This window comes from Octopus sinensis, linkage group LG5, assembly GCF_006345805.1.
Source record: "Octopus sinensis linkage group LG5, ASM634580v1, whole genome shotgun sequence".
Classification (NCBI taxonomy): domain Eukaryota; kingdom Metazoa; phylum Mollusca; class Cephalopoda; order Octopoda; family Octopodidae; genus Octopus; species Octopus sinensis.
The window spans coordinates 135,859,004-135,876,253 of NC_043001.1; the positions used below are offsets into that span (position 1 = coordinate 135,859,004).

The 17,250-nt window shown below is 39.1% G+C and overlaps 1 protein-coding gene across 3 annotated transcripts in view; it reads right to left on the reverse strand.

Annotated features, from left to right (window-relative positions):
• LOC115212045 (crystallin J1A) overlaps window positions 1-17,250 on the reverse strand; it is a 477,233-nt gene that overhangs the window by 439,485 nt on the left and 20,498 nt on the right. For all 3 annotated transcript variants that reach the window (XR_004999218.1, XR_004999219.1, XM_036503101.1), the window contains exon 4: window positions 14,692-14,784. Coding sequence is in view for 1 of the 3 variants with exons in the window: in XM_036503101.1 (XP_036358994.1) it covers window positions 14,692-14,784 (93 nt within the window). In the remaining 2 variants the exon portion in view is untranslated. The remainder of the gene's footprint in view (window positions 1-14,691; window positions 14,785-17,250) is intronic.

Genomic DNA, 17,250 nt, shown 5'->3' on the forward strand with positions numbered 1-17,250 from the left:
GCATAAGCCTACAGGTCCAAAATGGTTGGATACTGCGTGAGTTCATGCAGAACAGTTTCATTGCTCTGACCGCATCTTGGGCAAGTCGATCCGGTGTGTCTTGAACTGTACCTGCAGAGCTTATCCCGAACGGGTAATGCTTCTTGATAGCACTGCCATGCCAGGGATCTCTGGTGATTGTCCATAGGTCCTGGCCTGAAAGTTGTCCTGAACAGGTGGGTTACGTGTTCCTCGTTGACGCCCAGACTCTGCCCAAGAACATCGTCACACCTCCCCTCCACTAATCCTCTAAAGAACGCCTTTGTGGAATTGAAGTCACACAAGTTTGGTCCCAAACGGCAGAGTTGCTTGAGAGTAAGGCGGCACTCATAGTGCCATTTGCCTAGCCTCGGTCTCTGTTTGATCCATGACTGCAGTTCGGCCAGAGATGAGCTGCGGGTATGTGTGCCGCACAAACGGCGACCACGCCTGTTCACCATTGTCTGTGAAGCACCGGAGATGTCACAGTCTCAGCACATGTCTGCACATCAGCAACCGCAGCATGCCCAGCCCTCCATTTATCGGGTGTTGACAGCAAATGGATTGCCTAACCATTGGAACACTTCACTTCCACAAAAAGTGGAAGAGTATGCATTCCAGGTTGGTGATGGCAGGGTCAGGACAAGGCACGACAGTCAGATGGTAATCGATGAAGGATGTGATGTACGTGTTTGCCACCTCCACCTGACCGTTTAGGGATAGCTTCCTCTCGGCCCATTGCTGGGTGAGAGTGGCCAACCTACTCATTATCTCACCCCAGTTTTTCTCCATTTGGAGGTCTGGACTGATCCAGACTCTGAGCAATTTAACTGGTCCATTAGTCCAGCATCCCACGATAGAGACGCTGTTGGACGGCATGGACTTGCTCCTCCAGGTATCGAGTTGCAAGCCCACTGACTTTTCCCAGTTAATTTTTGCTGCTATTACCACTTTGTATTCTTTTAGTGTCTTGCCGACCAGGTCGATATGCCTGTGGCTTGACATTGTTATGGTGATGGTGTCCACGTATGCAGACATGTTCTTCCCGCATTCCAGCTCTCGTGGGATGCCCCTCAGCATCGCCAGCTTCCACCGTAGTGGCTTTAGAGTCAATATGTACAGAAGCGATGAGAATGGGGCCATTTGGTGTTTGTGTTAATGCTTTTGTTTTGGTTTCGGGAGTGGCAAACCACCCTGCTTTGTTAGGAGCATTGGTGTATAAAAAGAATGATTAAACCCACCACATTATGTAGAGGGAATACTTGGAAATATTCTAGTTTCACTCACACACACACACTATGTGTGTGTATGAACATATATACATATATGTGTATTTAAGGTGTGTAGCTTAGTGGTTAGGGTATTCAATTTTGAAGGCGACAAACTGGCAGAATCGTTAGCACGCCAGGCGAAATGCTTAGCGGTATTTAGTCTGCCGCTACGTTGTGAGTTCAAATTCCGCCGAGGTCGACTTTGCCTTTCATCCTTTTGGGGTCGATTAAATAAGTACCAGTTACGCACTGGGGTCGATATAATCGACTTAATCCGTTTGTCTGTCCTTGTTTGTCCTCTCTGTGTTTAGCCCCTTGTGGGTAGTAAAGAAATAGGTTAGGGTATTCAATTTATGATTGTAAGACTGTGAGTTCAATTTCTGGCAGTGCATTGTGTCCTTGAGCAAGACACTTTATTTTATGTTGCTCCAGTCCACTCAGCTGGCAAAAATTAATTGTACTTGTAATTCAAAAGGGCCAGCTTTGTCACACACTGTGTCACACTGAATCTCCCTGAGAACTATGTTAAGGGTACATGTGTCTGTGGAGTACTCAGGTACTTGCATGTTAATTTCATGAGCAGGCTGTTCCATTGATTGGATCAACTGGAACCCTCATCATTATAACCATCAGAGTGTCAGTATTCACGTGTGTGTGTGTGTGTGTGTGTGTGTGCATAAAAACATTAGATTATCACATGGAAACAGAAAGAATAGTTGAATTGTGAGAAGGGGGAAAATGAAAGTTGTTAAGTATTATATCTAAGATGATACAGCTAGATAAACTGGATAAATATTTAGGGTATTGAGAACTGGGTATGTATGTGATCAGATAAAACAGGGAAGTATTTTGATAACATGAGACTGAGAAACTCAAACATAACAACCCAAAGATATAATAATAATAATAATAATAATAATAATAATAATAATAATAATAATAATAATAATAATTGTGTACAGTGCTCAGGTGCACTACAACTCATCTAAAGTGTATATATAATCAGGTGTAGTTTCGACGGATTTCGGGAAGCATGAGGGCCTTAAAGGATGCAGTGTCATGGCAGTCAACAACTGATGCAGGCAGTTTATTCCACGCTTCAGCAACCCTGAGCGTGAAAAAATGTTTTCGAAAGTCATGGGAGCTGTGCTGTTTTCTGACTTTGTAGGCATGTCCACGTGTGTTAGACACATGGAGATCAAAAAGGTGTTCAGTGTTGTTGTTGGTGAGGTGGTTGATAACCTTGTGGGTGTTTACCAAGTCCGTCGCCAGACGCCGGAGCCTCAGGGAATCCATGCCCAGGGAAACAAGGCGCTCAGAATATGGTAGGTGTCTGATGGAGGGTATGCGTTTGGTTGCACGTCTCTGGACAGATTCCAGGAGGTCAATGTTCTGAGCAAGATAGGGGTTCCAAACTGATGATGCGAATTCCAAGTGTGGTCATACCATAGCTGTATACAGTTTTAAATAGATGGCTGGAGAGCGGCTAACGAAAGTCTTGCTGAGTGATGCCAAGACACCCTCGGCCTTCTTGACAATTTTAGAGATATGCTTTGTCCAACGCAAATCACTGCTGACAGTGATGCCTAGGTCACGCTCGCAAGAGGATTTCTTGATATCAGTGTTGTGGAGGGAGTATGTGGATGCAGGGTTTTTTCTCCCAAAATGCATGGTGGTACACTTGTCCACAGCCAGTTTCAGTTGCCAGTCTGTGATCCATTGCTGCATTGTGTCTAGGTCTGATTGCAAGAAAGAGTTGTAGACATCAGGATAGACCTAACAGAAACAGATAAAGCAATTAAACAGGCTTTCTAATAATCCTTGATTGAATGAGAAGAGGGCTGTATCCATAGACTTTAAAGTGGTGAGATAATTAAGAAAGGAATAGATTCATGGCAAGCTAATGCAAAATTGTGCAAAGGAAATATAATCCAAAAGATTAATCCATTAGCAGAATTAGTATTACTGGTTGAATTGCTATCAAATTGATGAATTGCTACCAAAATGTCTTGTGACATTTCGTTACAGCGACTTTCCTTCTGAGCTCAAATCCTGAGTTCAAACACATTGCATAATGAAGAGTTGATCAATGTTGAAATACCTTTAATCATATGTCTAGATAAAATCTAACCTGAGGATCAACAACAACAACAACAGCAACAACAACAAAAACAACCCATTCCTTGAAGTCAATAGAACTGATCACCCATTACAGGTCAATCAAATGTGTTTAGAATCAATATTTTTTAATATTTTATTCTAACCTATATATGGTGCCAGATGATCAATGATACCTCATTTGGGGACTTGTTACGATATTGTTCTCATGATGATCAATAATTATTAGTATTAATTAAGATAACGAGGACTTATAATTTCAGGTCTCATGAAATAGTTTTGTACTTAACTGACATCACATCAATACTGTTGGTACACCTGGCTGTGTGTGTGTGTGATGATATATGTGTGTGTGTGTGTGCGTGTGTGATGATATATATGTGTGTGTGTATAACTAGTTGTCTAAAAATCCATAACTGGCCCCCATATGTTAGTTAACGGAATAGTTACTATCACTATTATTATGATAATTAGGTAGAAAGCTGGCAGATTTGTTACCACACAGGGCAAAACGTTTAGCAGTAATTCATTTGCCACTATGTTCTGAGTTCAAGTTCTGCCGACATCAACTTTGCCTTTCATTCTTTTGATAAACTAAGTACCAGTTAAGTCCTGGGGTCGATGCAATTGACTTAGCCCCCTCCCTCGAAATTGCTGGCCTTGTGCCAAACTTTGAAACCGTTATCATTTTTGTTTGAGCAACCTACTCATTGTATTAGTTAGTGTACAAGTAGCAGAGTATTCCACAGACATATGTACTTATAATGTAATCCTAAACCATAATCAGTGTTACACAATGAGTGACAAAGTGACCTTTAATTATCTAGGTAGAAGCTCAATAAGATGAATTGCACAAGGTTCTGTCCATCTAATTTCATTCAAATAGCTTGGGTTTACCTGAGGCTATGGTAAAATAGCTCTTATGGTATTGAACCCAAGACCTCATGATTACAAATCAAGCTTTTTCACTACTCAGCTGTATCTGAGCCCATTGTTACCATTGTCTTTACTCTTTTATTTGTTTCAGTCATTTGACTGCGGCCATGCTGGAGCACCGCCTTTAGTCGAGCAAATCAACCCCAGGACTTATTCTTTGTAAGCCTAATACTTATTCTATCGGTCTCTCTTGCCAAACAGCTAAGTGATGAGGACGTAAACACACCAGCATTGGTTGTCAAGTAATGTTGGGGGGACAAACACAGGCACACACACACACACACACATATATATAGAAGATGGGCTTCTTTCAGTTTCCATCTACCAAATCCACTCACAAAGGCTTTGGTTGGCCCGAGGCTATAGTAGAAGACACTTGCTCAAGGTGCCACGCAGTGAGACTGAACCTGGAACCATGTGGTTGGTAAGCAAGCTACTTACCACACAGCCGCTCCTGTGCCTATGTATAGCTTTAATACAGACACAATAGAATATAACCGAGATCAATAATTCAATACACGCAGCAATGAAGAAACAACAAAGCGAGGATTTTCCACATGAGTGATTTAGAATTTCAGAAACCAATTTAAAATTATTAACACTACAACAACAGTATGGTTTTCATTTATCTGTCATTAGTTGATAGACAACTACTGCATGTTAGTAGTTGTGTGTGTTAACTGACTATGTAATTAACAAAACAATTTCAGTTAATTAAAATCACCTTTGCAGTCAGGAGTGTGTGCGGCCAGCAGAACAGAATAGTGTTTGTATACTCCTTGAGATAACTATTTGGTTGTTGGTAAGACAGCATAATAGTTATACAATATTTTATGAAATATAAATAGCAGTTGTCCCAGAAGGCCAGTTTTGGTCAAAGCAGACTTAATGCATATGTACATAATTTATAATGGATATTCACACATAAAATGGTGTTAGCTGTAAGATTTCATCTGAGAGTGATATAAAAATTGTTATTTTAACCTAGTGTTGTTTGGAAGATATATATATATATATCAATATAACTTAAACCTTGTTGTCCTTTGTCCAAATATGCAAATGTTTTTGTTTGCTATTTCCTATGAAGAGATAAATTCTGACTGAGAAGGACTGGAGGTGTCTAACACTGACTGTCGGTTACAACGATGAGGGTTCCAGCTGATCTGATCAATGGAAGAAACTGAGAACTCCACCCTTAACATAGTTCTCAGGGAGATTCAAAATGACACAGAATGTGACAAGATTGGCCCTTTGAAATACAGGCACTACTCATTTTTGCTAGTTGAATGGACTGGAACAAAGTGAAATAAAATGCCTTGCTGAAGGAAACAACATGCCGCCAGGAATCAAACTCATGGCCTTTACAATCATGAGCCAAATACCCTATCCACACTAAGAAGGCAAAATTAAGCCAAAACACCAGTGTTTGATGGTCTACTGATGTCTTTCTGAGTGAACAGTGTTTTTAACACACAAAGTCTCTTTGGAGTATCTTCCTTGAGACAAAATCTTACATCATTATTTTAATATAAAGCACTTTCAAAAGTATACACGTATGTTTTTACACACACCAGTAACAAGCATACTATATATACATATATATATCATCATATCATCAACATATTAACATCTATTTACAGGGGTCAGATAGAATCCATTGACGCAGATTTTCTATGTATGAATGCCCATTCTGTTGCCAATCCTCACCTATTTCCAAGAAAGGTAATATTTTCCCATGACCAGACATGTTTTCATGGAAGATTGGAAATGATTGACAGATTGTGTGATGTTCATTTACAACTCTCATGCAATGTCAACATAAAGTAATACAAACACACATTCACATTTAAATACATGATAGGCTTCATTCAGTTTCTGTCTATCAATGCCACTCAGAAGATTTTGATTGGCCCAGGGCCAAGACACCTATCCAAAAAGCTACATAGTAAGATTGGACCTGACAATGAGGTTGAGAAACAAACTTCTTACCCAAACAATCTTGCTTATGTCTAACCATGCACAATGTACATATAGTACAATGAGCGGTGAGCTGGCAGAGACGTTAGCACACCGGGCGAAATGCGTAGCAGTATTTCGTCTGCCGTTAAGTTCTGAGTTCAAATTCCGTCCAGGTCGACTTTGCCTTTCATCCTTTCGGGGTCGATAAATTAAGTACCAGTTACGCATTGGGGTCGATATATATTTCTTTACTACCCACAAGGGGCTAAACACAGAGGGGACAAACAAGGACAGACAAACGGATTATGTCGATTATATCGACCCCAGTGCGTAACTGGTACTTAATTTATCGACCCTGAAAGGATGAAAGGCAAAGTCGACCTCGGCGGAATTTGAACTCAGAACGTAACGGCAGACGAAATACGGCTACGCATTTCACCCGACTTAATCCGTTTGTCTGTACTTGTTTGTCCCCTCTGTGTTTGGTCCCTTGTGGGTAGTAAAGAAATACATATAGTACAATGGTCACTGATTCCAGCCAGTGGGCTATGGCTATAATAAGGCACTGCATTTCAAAGCAACAACAGGTCCATTGTAAAAATCCAAATATATGAGGTTTGATCAATAAATAATCAGACTGTTGCCATAGTAATGAAGCTAAAACATGCAAAATGAAGCAGCTTGGTACAGATTGACCTTGGGCCCCGCTGTGCATGCACACTAAGTTTTAACATTCTACTTCACTTCCCTTGTTTACAGCAGTGCTTGGAAGGAACGTGTGTAGCATGTAATTGTCGCATTGACCATGACAGACAAAACTGTCATGGTTGATACCTGCTCAGAGGCAGATGCAAAGTTGCAGAAAGTGTATGGTGTGCAGTGTATGAGCTACACACAAGTGTACGGGTGGTTTAGACATTTCCAAGATGGCTGAAAAAATGTCGATAGTGATGAACGTTCTGGGAGACATGCAACCAGCAGAACTGAGAAAAAAACATTGCAGATGAGCATGCAGCTGTGAGGAGAAATCATCGAATCACCATGCATGAGATATCAGAGGATGTGCAGATTAGTTATGGTTCAGTTCAGTCCATTATCACTGAAGATTTGGGTATGAGATGTGTGTCTGCCAAGTTTGTGCCAAAACTGCTTTCAGCTGGGTTTCAGTTGCACAAGATCTCCTTGATTGTGTTGAGAACGGTGAAAACTTCTTGAAAACTTTGCGTAAGTCTCTGAGCAGGTATCGCCAAGCTTTTGGCAAAATTTGATGCAGATTCTCTACTCAACTTTCTCTGTCATAGTCAATGCGATGATCACATGCTACACATGTTCCTTCCAAGCAGTGCTGTAAACAGAAATGAGCTAGAAAACTTAGTGTGCATGCACAGCAGAGTTCAAGAGTCAATCTGTGCCAAGTGGTTTCACTCTGCATGCTTTAGCTTCGTTACCATGGCAACAGTCCGGATACTTACTGATCAGATATTGTATGTATATATATATATATATATATATATATATATATTTATAAAAATTCATATGTATATATATATATGTGTGTAAATCAAAATGTCCAAATAATTATATATGTATGTGAGTGTATGTGTAAGTATGTTTGTGGTGTGTGTGTGTGTGTGTGTGTATATATATATATATATATACACACACACAGAAACACACACATCTTGTTTTACATTCATTTTTGAATATACAATCATGCATACACACACACACACCTTTTTATTGCTAATTAGAAAGGTCTTTTTTTCTCTATTATATTTTGCTATGTCAGGTGGATATAAATATAGGTATATAACTATATATGTATGCATATCCATAGGTGTTTTCACTCACACTCATTTATATTTATATATATACATATATATATATACATATATATATATATATATAATATATATATATATATATATATATAATACATGTGTGTGTGAACATGTGCATACTAAGATATAAGTATGTTCACATATATACATACATGTGTGTGCAGGTGGCACGTAAAAAGCACCCACTACACTCACGGAGTGGTTGGCGTTAGGAAGGGCATCCAGCTGTAGAAACATTGCCAAATTAGACTGGAGCCTGGTGCAGCCTTCTGGCTTCCCAGAACCCCGGTCGAACCGTCCAACCCATGCTAGCATGGAGAACGGACGTTAAACGACGATGATGATGTGTGTATATATGTGAAATACCATCACCCTTAAAGAATACACATACATCGCACGTGCCCGAATGGCCATGCCATTTCTCTTGCATTTGGTAAGGAAATTAGAATTTGACTCCCATTTGCCTCCATTACCCACACCTGACATATAAACAAAATAGAAAAAAAAATCTCTTTCTAATTAGAAATAAAAAGGTGTATGTGTGTGTGTGTGAGTGCATGTGGTTGATTGTATATATAAAAATGAATATACAATGATGATGGTGAGTGTGAATGCATGCATGCACATGTATACATGCATACACACATGTATGCACACACATATGCATGCACACACACATGCATGCACACAAACATGCATGTACACACACGGATGCACACACATAAATTCATTTATGCATACATACACATATATATATAAACTCACACACACATATGTATAAATGCAATATATGTATCAATACATATATATAATATATACAAACACCTACATATATATACACTTACAATAATACAAATTTCATATATATTTATGTATGTATCTATATATGTATGGATGTGTGCGGATATGTACGTATATATATATATATATATATATTTATATATGTGTGTGTGTGTGTGCATTTATGTGTGTGTGTAAATATATATTAAATGTATACATACATCCAAACACACACGCACACACACACACACACACACACACACACACTCATTCATTCATACAAGAGGAGATTAGTAAATCCTTTCTCGTCATGACCAGAATGAGTCATTTCAACATAGACCAGATATATGGCTTTTTTATTTATTTATTAATTTATTTATTCATTTATTTATTTATTCCTTCTTTCTTTCTGAACAAAACAGTGGAATCAATAATCTATTGATTAGACGTAGTTCAATACTCTATGCAGAAATCAATGTAGATCTAATAACTGGCTAGTTTGGTACAAGAACTTTACCTAATCATTGGACTGATGTGAAAGAATGAAAGAAAGAAAGAAAGAAAGAATGAAAGACAGAGCAGGAGAAAAGGACAAGAACAAACAACATCAGCAACAATACTGTATGTGTATGCACATGTGTGTATATATGCATACATATACACACATACAGATCCATATACACTTTATGTATAAGGTGCATGTGTATGAGTAGACAGATGTAGCTGAGTTCAACAAAAGGTGAGACCAAAAAAAGATGTTTTGTTTCATCTGAGAACACGTTCTAAGTGCCTTTACTATGGCTCTTTGAATAAGGTAACCCTGGAATGTATTCTGCAGACACACACAATGCATACACATCCATCTACACATATAAATACATTTTATACAATGTGTTGGTGTGTGTGTGTGTATATATATATATATTGCCATGTTGGGTCCCTTAACTCTACACAGTTTTTCTCTCACCATTTTTTCTTTCTATCTCCATTTTTTCCTCTTATTCCTTTCAACATAAAAGACTTTTCCATTTTTCCTAAGTATTAAACTAATACACCTGCTTGTTGTTCCTAAACTTGTCCTCATCTTTTGTTTTTTTTTGTAAATTTGAACTATATATATGTATTACTCTTTACTCTTTTATTTGTTTCAGTCATTTAACTGTGGCCATGCTGGAGCACCACCTTTAGTTGATCAAATCGACCCCAGGACTTATTCTTTGTAAGCCTAGTACTTATTCTATCGGTCTCTTTTGCCAAACTGCTAAGTTACAGGGATGTAAACACACCAGCATCGGTTGTCAAGTGATGTTGGGGGGACAAACACAAACACACACATACTTATATATACACATAAATACGACAGGCTTCTTTCAGTTTCTGTCTACCAAATCCACTCACAAGGCTTTGGTCAGCCTGAAGCTATAGTAGAAGACACTTGCCCAAGGTGCCACGCAGTGGGACTGAACCCGGAACTATGAGGTTCGTAAGTAAGCTACTAACCACACAGCCACTCCTACGCCTATATATATATATATAAATAAAAGTGCAATTCTGACTGTCCGGGACCCCTGTATCTCAGTCAACATTTGCTCTCTGTATATTTGAAAGTCTATGAGAATTACTTAATACAATTTTTGAAGAGTAAAGGTGATTTGTTTTAAAAAGAATTATTTTTTAAAAAATATGTTATGAAATCTTTTATGAGGATGTTACTAACCTTTTGGGAAGAAGTTTTTTTTCTAGAGTGTGAGTGCTTTCGTTTAACCTTTTTAAACATGAGCTATACATATATAATTATATATTGAGAGAGAGACCCCCTTCAGTGATGACTGACCGTGGGATTGCACCTAGAAAGTTACCCTCCCAGACACAAGTCCAGGCAAGGTTGTTTATGGAAGACCAGCAGTTGCCCTTGCATACTGGCCTCCCCTCTCCACGCCACCAGTGTTATCCAAGGTAAAAGCAAAGGCTGATACAGCTTGGCACCCGTGACATCACAACTCATTTCTACAGCTGAGTGAACTGGAGCAACGTGAAATAAAGTGTCTTGCTCAAGAACACAACACGCAGCCCGGTCCGGGATTCGAGCTCACAACCTCTAACCACTGAGCCATGCGCCTTCACAATTATATATGCAAGCAGATTATCATATAGATGTATATGTGTGTGAGTAGTCCCCACCATTACTTGACGATTGCTGATGGTTTGTTTACATCCACCATGACTAAGCGGTTCAGCAAAAAAGGCCAATAAAATAAATACTAAACTTAAAAAATAAGTACTGGAGACAATTTGTTTAACTAAACCTTTCAAGGTAGTACCCCAGCATGGTCGCAGTCCAATGATTAAAATCGGTGAAGTAAGAAGAGAGAGTGATGGTAGTGGTGATGGTGGGGTGGGGGTGAGGACAGAGGAGAAAATAAAGAACGAGAGACGTAATTTGTGAATAAGATCAGTTTAACGAACATCACTGACATTTCATCTGAGGCATTGTAAAAGGACAGAAACCATTTACGGAAGTTAATAGAATCTTAATGATTCCACAGAGCAAAGCGTGGGGTGGGGAGAAGGGAGGCAGAGCATCATTTACCTATATATGTCTGTACATGCGTGTATGTGCATATGTGTATGGATAAATTTGACACACACATACATACATACACGTAATATAGTATAGTGTGTGTGTGTGTGTGTATGTATATGTATGTGTGAGTGAATGGGTGCGCATATATATATCTGTGTGTGTGAGTGCATATATGTGTGTGTGTGTGTGAGAGTGCATATATATAACTTGTGTGTGTGTGTGTGTGAGAGTGAATATATATAACTTGTGTGTGTGAGAGTGCATATATATAACTTGTGTGTGTGTGTGTGTGAGAGTGCATATATATAACTTGTGTGTGTGTGAGTGCATATATATAACTTGTGTGTGTGTGTGTGTGTGAGAGTGAATATATATAACTTGTGTGTGTGAGAGTGCATATATATAACTTGTGTGTGTGTGTGTGTGAGAGTGCATATATATAACTTGTGTGTGTGAGAGTGCATATATATAACTTGTGTGTGTGTGTGTGTGAGAGTGCATATATATAACTTGTGTGTGTGTGTGTGTGAGAGTGCATATATATAACTTGTGTGTGTGTGTGTGTGTGAGAGTGCATATATAAATTGTGTGTGTGTGTGAGAGTGCATATATATAACTTGTGTGTGTGTGTGTGTGAGAGTGCATATATATAACTTGTGTGTGTGTGTGTGTGAGAGTGAATATATATAACTTGTGTGTGTGAGAGTGCATATATATAACTTGTGTGTGTGTGTGTGTGAGAGTGCATATATATAACTTGTGTGTGTGTGTGTGTGAGTGCATATATAACTTGTGTGTGTGTGTGTGAGAGTGCATATATATAACTTGTGTGTGTGTGTGTGTGAGAGTGCATATATATAACTTGTGTGTGTGAGAGTGCATATATATAACTTGTGTGTGTGTGTGTGTGAGAGTGCATATATATAACTTGTGTGTGTGTGTGTGAGTGCATATATATAACTTGTGTGTGTGTGTGTGAGAGTGCATATATATAACTTGTGTGTGTGAGAGTGCATATATATAACTTGTGTGTGTGAGAGTGCATATATATAACTTGTGTGTGTGTGTGTGTGAGAGTGCATATATATAACTTGTGTGTGTGTGTGTGTGAGAGTGCATATATATAACTTGTGTGTGTGTGTGTGTGAGAGTGCATATATATAACTTGTGTGTGTGTGTTGTGAGTGCATATATAACTTGTGTGTGTGTGTGTGTGAGAGTGCATATATATAACTTGTGTGTGTGTGTGAGAGTGCATATATATAACTTGTGTGTGTGAGAGTGCATATATATAACTTGTGTGTGTGTGTGTGTGTGTGAGAGTGCATATATATAACTTGTGTGTGTGTGTGTGAGAGTGAATATATAAACTTGTGTGTGTGTGAGAGTGCATATATATAACTTGTGTGTGTGTGTGTGTGAGAGTGCATATATATAACTTGTGTGTGTGAGAGTGCATATATATAACTTGTGTGTGTGTGTGTGTGTGTGAGAGTGCATATATATAACTTGTGTGTGTGTGTGTGTGAGAGTGCATATATATAACTTGTGTGTGTGAGAGTGCATATATATAACTTGTGTGTGTGTGTGTGTGAGAGTGCATATATATAACTTGTGTGTGTGTGTGTGTGAGAGTGAATATATATAACTTGTGTGTGTGTGTGTGAGTGCATATATAACTTGTGTGTGTGTGTGTGAGAGTGCATATATATAACTTGTGTGTGTGTGTGTGAGTGCATATATAACTTGTGTGTGTGTGAGAGTGCATATATATAACTTGTGTGTGTGTGTGTGTGAGAGTGCATATATATAACTTGTGTGTGTGTGTGTGTGTGTGTATTTTCAATGGGTGAGTAACATCACGAGATGGTACAATCAAATAAAAGTTCCTGTGAGTGACTTTGTTCTCTTGTTCTATCTTAAAGGGGTATTTTGCATCATACTATTACCCCGTATTATTTATAATTTCATTTGCATTTGTGCAACTATGTTAAAAAAATAAAGACAAATTTATTTGTTTATTAATATAAACAATCTGCAGTTTGTAACAAAATAATTTATTATGTATTTTAATAATTCACTTAGGCATAGTGAGACTAATAACCAGATGTAGAACTATGAACCAGAACACAATGTTATATAAGTAAGTTGGGATACTTATATATGTTATATAAGTATATGTTATATAAGTATATGTTATATAAGTAATAGAAAACAAAGAGATGACACTGGAAAAACCAAATGTTACCCAATGAACTTCATTAGCTTACAGTTGTTTCTGCTACGGTCGACTTTGCTTTTCATCCTTTTGGGGGGGTGAATGAAATAAGTACCAGTTACATAATGGGGTCGATGTAATCAACTAACCCCCTCCCCTACAATTTCAGGCCTTGTGCTTATAGTTGAAAGGATTATCATTATTATTATTATTATCATTATTATTATTATTATTATTATTGTTATTAAGGTGGTGTGTTGACAGAGCTGTTAGGATGCCAGGCACAGTGCTTAGTGACATTTCATCCATCTGCACGCTCTGAATTCAAATTTTGCCAAGGTTGACTTTGCCAGTCATCATTTCAGGAACAATACGCTAAGTACCAGCTGAGCACTAGTGTTGCTGTAACTGACTTATCTCCTCCCCAAAAATTTGAAAACCATTACTGTCAGCGTCGCCTCACTGGCACTTGTGCCGGTGGCACGGGAACAAAACATTCGAGCGAGGTCGTTGCCAGTGCTGTTGGACTGACTCCTGTGCAGGGGGCATGTAAAAAACACCATTTTCGAGCGTGGCCATTGCCAGTACCGCCTGACTGGCCCTCCTGCCGGTGGCACTTTAAAAGCACCCACTACAGTCTCTACACTCTCGGAGTGGTTGGCGTTAGGAAGGGCATCCAGCTGTAGAAACTCTGCCAGATCAGACTGGAGTCTAGCGCAGCCATCTGGTTCGCCAGTCCTCAGTCAAATCGTCCAACCCATGCTAGCATGGAAAGTGGCCATTAAACGATGATGATGATGATGATGATGATGATGATGATGATGATAATTATTTCCCTATTTTCACACCATACTGTTGATTTTATTTTGAAAATGGATATACAATATACAAAAACGAATTTACCATTCATAAGTTTAGAGTTGAGATTCTGAATCTATGAACGGAGAAAATAGTAAAAGAATTTACCTGTTTCTTGCTTCTTCTCTTCGTAATTCTTAAGGAAATCTCGAATGGAACCATTCCTCCAGCAGCCAGTAATTGGTATGGTTTTCGGACCACCTGATTAAACACAACAACAGCATTAATTATTTTGGATCTGGCCTAGTCTGGTGGTGATCTGCTCTTGGGCAGGTCCTTGCATGTAGACCTTTACCTATTTCTTTATTACCCACAAGAGGCTAAACACAGAGGGGACAAACAAGGACAGACATAGGTATTAAGTCGATTACATCGACCCCAGTGCGTAACTGGTACTTAATTTATCGACCCCGAAAGGATGAAAGGCAAAGTCGACCTCGGCAGAATTTGAACTCACAACGTAATGCAGACGAAATACCGCTAAGCATTTCGCCCGACGTGCTAACGTTTCTGCCAGCTCGCCGCATATAAACCTTTACCAGCACTTTCTATACAGCCTGACAGGTTCTGTAACCCTCCTCTGCCACATTAACACTTCAGCATTTAAACTAGCCATATCCAGCCCAAATATTCTACCTGTTTTATGTTCAAACCAGCCATATCTGGCCTCTCATACCTACCTAACAATGTCATTCTAAAAATATACAACCACATCATCAAAAATTTAAAGGTATGAGATAAGGCATGATTAATTTCTAAACAATAGTAGGTGTAGGAGTGGCTGTGTGGTAAGTAGCTTGCTTACCAACTACATGGTTCTGGGTTCAGTCCCACTGTGTGGCACCTTGGACAAGTGTCTTCTACTATGACCTCGGGCCGACCAAAGCCTTGTGAGTGGATTTGGTAGACGGAAACTGAAAGAAGCCCGTCGTATATATGTATATATATATATATGCGTGTGTGTGTGTGTATGTTTATGGGTTTGTGTTTGTCCCCCCCAACATCGCTTGACAACCGATGCTGGTGTGTTTAAGTCCCCGTAGCTTAGCGGTTCGGCAAAAAAGACCAATACAATAAGTACTAGGCTTACAAAGAATAAGTCCTGGGTCGATTTGCTCGACTAAAGGCGGTGCTCCAGCATGGCCACAGTCAAATGATTGAAACAAGTAAAAGAGTAAAAGAGTAGAATATAAATGAATAAGCTTTACATTTGACAGAAAATCCTGGAGTGGTTTCCTATTGCCTTCTCTAGGCAGGTTGGATTCGAACTCAGAATGTGAACAGTTAGAAGATATACTGCAAAGCATTTCTGCCACTATCACATGCATAGAGCAAATGTGAAATGAAGTGTTTTGCTCAAGAACACAACATGCTCTTTGGTCTGGGAATTGAACCTATCATCCAGTGATTGTCAGTGCAACACCCTAACCACTAGGCCACACCTAGAGGTTAGGGTATTGCACTCACAATCGTTTTCAAAAGACAGAATTAACTGGGTGCAGGTATGGTAGATTGGTAACCACATAGTTCCAGGATTCTGTCCCACAATGTGGCACATTAGGTAAGCACCTACTACTGTAGACATAAGCTGACCAAAAGCTTTGTTGGTAGATTTGGTAGTCAGAAACCGAAAGGAATTTGTCTGTGTGTGTCACTGTCTTGACATTTTGCGATGATTGTTCTAAACAAATGTCATCATCTTCTAAGTGTTGTTCATTTCCAGTCTTCCATGAGAAATATGTCTGGCTATGGGGGAAATATTATCCTGCTTGGAAACAGAAGAGGATTGGCAACAGGAAAAGGCATCTAGCTGGAGGAAACCTGCCTCAACAAATTCTGTCACTGGATTCATTATCACTATCTTTCATTTTTGGCTTGTACTGGTCATTTCTCTTTTCTGCTTCCACTCTCCGACAAACTGTGAGTGGCCATGCAGATCCTCTACAACATGCTCTCATCTCCCCCTCCTTTTCCTACCCTCATCCCCTAGCATAAAGCTGACCCCACCTTCCCTGGGGTTCATAGTCCTGCAAGCTTCATGGTGACCTCAATAATGCTTGTTGCATGAAACAAAATACAATAAACAACAACCAGTACACACTGTAATGTGGTTGGCATTAGAAAGGGCATCCATCCATAGAAACCATGTTGAAGTGGACATTGGAGCACGATGCAATCCTTGGATCCAACAGATCCTGTCAAACTGTCCAATTCAGGCCAGCATGGAGCATGGATACTAAACAATGGTCATGAAGATAATAGCTGCCAAGAGAACAGAAACTTCAAACTTTAAAGAATATAATGTACTATTTGCTGGATAATTGAATACTATATCCTCTACTATAAGCCTTACTCTCACAAACAAACCGACAGTATACACGATTCTGAAAATTTAAACTGCCAGGATCACACACACACAAACACACATACAATCCTGGAAGTGGAAGGGAACTGTGTATAGATTATCTCTAATTTTGTAAACATAATGTTGAGTTGAGGAGGTATAGAACATCGATACACAAAGGTAATATTTACCCCCACTTAAACGTAGATGTTCTATTAGAACAAACTATACTGTGGTGGTTACCATGAAAGAAACTCTCATATTAGCCAAGCTAACACAGGACAATATGAGAGTTTCTTTTATGGTAACTACACTGTATAGTT